This window comes from Gossypium arboreum, chromosome 6 (assembly GCF_025698485.1).
Source record: "Gossypium arboreum isolate Shixiya-1 chromosome 6, ASM2569848v2, whole genome shotgun sequence".
Taxonomy (NCBI): domain Eukaryota; kingdom Viridiplantae; phylum Streptophyta; class Magnoliopsida; order Malvales; family Malvaceae; genus Gossypium; species Gossypium arboreum.
Genome location: NC_069075.1, coordinates 116,155,455 through 116,157,543, shown reverse-complemented (window position 1 = coordinate 116,157,543; position 2,089 = coordinate 116,155,455). Strand labels below are relative to the sequence as shown.

Genomic DNA, 2,089 nt, shown 5'->3' with positions numbered 1-2,089 from the left:
GATTTGAGGCTAGGACTCCAGCTAGAGCCTATGCCATATGTGCTCGAGAGGTAGCATCTTCACCAGAGGTGATCACCGGTACATTTTCTTTCTATGACTAAGATGTTATTACTTTAATATATCCAGGCTCGACCCATTCGTATATATGCATGACATTGGCATCTAGCATAAATTTACTTGTAGAGTCTATAGAATTTGTGATTAGAATATCAAATCCGTTAGGCAAGCATGTCTTATTAAATAAGATATGCAAGAAATGTCCTTTGATGATTAGAGGTCTTTACTTTCCGGCCGATTTGATGTTGTTGCCATTTGACGAATTTGATATTATTTTGGGTATGGACTGGTTGACACTTCACGGTACTATAGTGGACTGTAGATGGAAAGTTATTGAATTAAGACATGGTAGCGGTGAGATCCTTCAGGTAGAGTCCAATGAGTCTAGTGGGTCACCGATTGTAGTTTCTTCAATAAATGCCCAAAAATGTTTAAGAAAGGGGTATGAATCTTATTTGGCTTATGTGATGAATTCAAAGGAATCTAAGTTGGAGGTTGAATCAGTACCTATAGTATGTGATTTTGCGGATGTGTTTCCGGAGGAATTGCCAAGTTTGCCCCCGATTAGAGAGGTTGAACTCGGTATTGAGTTGATGCCAGGGACTGCACCTATTTCGATTGCTCCATATAGAATGGCTCCAACAGAACTGAAAGAGTTAAAGTCTCAACTACAAGAACTAACTGACAAGGGATTTGTAAGACCAAGATTTTCACCATGTGGTGCTCTCGTGTTGTTTGTGAAGAAGAAGGATGGTTCTATGAGATTATGTATCGATTACCGACAATGAAATACGGTAACGATCAAGAACAAGTATCCACTCCCAAGAATTGACGATCTGTTTCATCAGTTAAAAGGGGCAACATGGTTTTCCTAGATTGATCTGAGGTCCGGCTATTATTAACTTCGAGTTAAGGAAGCGGACGTGCCTAAGACTGCTTTTAGGACTAGGTACAATCACTATGAATTTCTAGTTATACCGTTTAAATTAACAAATGCTCCAGTCGTATTTATGGATTTAATGAATAGAATTTTTTGACCCTATTTGGATAAATTTGTCGTAGTGTTTATTGATGATATTGTAATCTACTCGAGAGATGACACAGAGCACACCGAACACTTGAAGATCGTTCTACAGATTTTGAGGGACAAGAAATTGTATACTAAGTTCAGTAAGAGTGAGTTTTGGCTTCGGGAAGTTGGATTCCTAGGCCACATCATTTCAGGTGATGGTATTCAAGTTGATCCCAGTAAGATTTCTGCCGTTGTTGAATAGAAGCCTCCAAAGAATGTAACTGAAATTAGGAGCTTTTTAGGATTAGCGAGTTACTACCAAAGGTTTGTAAAGGGGTTTTCTATGATAGCCACCCCTATGACGAGACTACTGCAAAAAGATGTCAAGTTCGATTGGAGGGAAAAGTGTCAACAAAGTTTTGAGAAGTTGAAAATGTTACTGACAGAGGCACCAGGGCTAGTACAACCTGAATCAGGGAAGGAATTTACAATTTTCAGTGATGCGTCTTTGAATGGACTGGGCTGTATGCTTATGCAAGAAGGTAACATTGTGGCCTATGCTTCTAGACAGTTAAAGCCTCACAAGAAGAATTATCCGACACACGATCTAGAATTAACCGCGATTGTGTTTGCTTTGAAGATTTGGTGTCATTACTTGTTCGGTGTGAAATGCCATGTCTACACCGACCGTAAAAGTCTTAAGTATTTGATGACTCAGAAGGACTTGAATTTAAGCCAACGGAGATGGCTAGAATTGTTGAAAGACTATGAACTCATGATTGATTACCATCCAAGAAAGGCGAACGTTGTTGTCGATGCTTTGAGTAGAAAGCCTTTATTCACTTTGAGGGCTATGAACACTCAGATGATTTTATGTGATGATTGTTCTATTTTGGCTGAATTGAGAGCTAGGCCAACTCTTCTTCATCAGATCTGTGAGACTCAGAAAGTTGATAAAGAATTACAAGCTAAGAAAATTCAGTGCGAGTCCTCTAATGAATCTGATTTTCAGTTCAACTC

General features: G+C 39.0%; 1 protein-coding gene across 1 annotated transcript; it reads left to right on the top strand.

Annotated features, from left to right (window-relative positions):
* Positions 1–338: 338 nt before the first annotated feature.
* On the top strand, positions 339–1,331 carry LOC108485297 (uncharacterized). Its single transcript, XM_017789119.1, has 2 exons — positions 339–810; positions 1,120–1,331. The coding sequence occupies exons 1-2, from the start codon at positions 339–341 to the stop codon at positions 1,329–1,331; spliced, it is 684 nt and encodes a 227-aa protein (XP_017644608.1).
* The last annotated feature ends 758 nt before the right edge of the window (positions 1,332–2,089 follow it).

Excerpts from the sequence above, each read along its gene's own strand:
- LOC108485297 (XM_017789119.1), top strand. The coding sequence starts at position 339 with ATGGACTGGTTGACACTTCACGGTACTATAGTGGACTGTAGATGGAAA. Across the intron at positions 811-1,119 it reads GTTTGTGAAGAAGAAGGATG|TGTTTATTGATGATATTGTA; the intron begins GTTCTATGAGAT and ends AATTTGTCGTAG.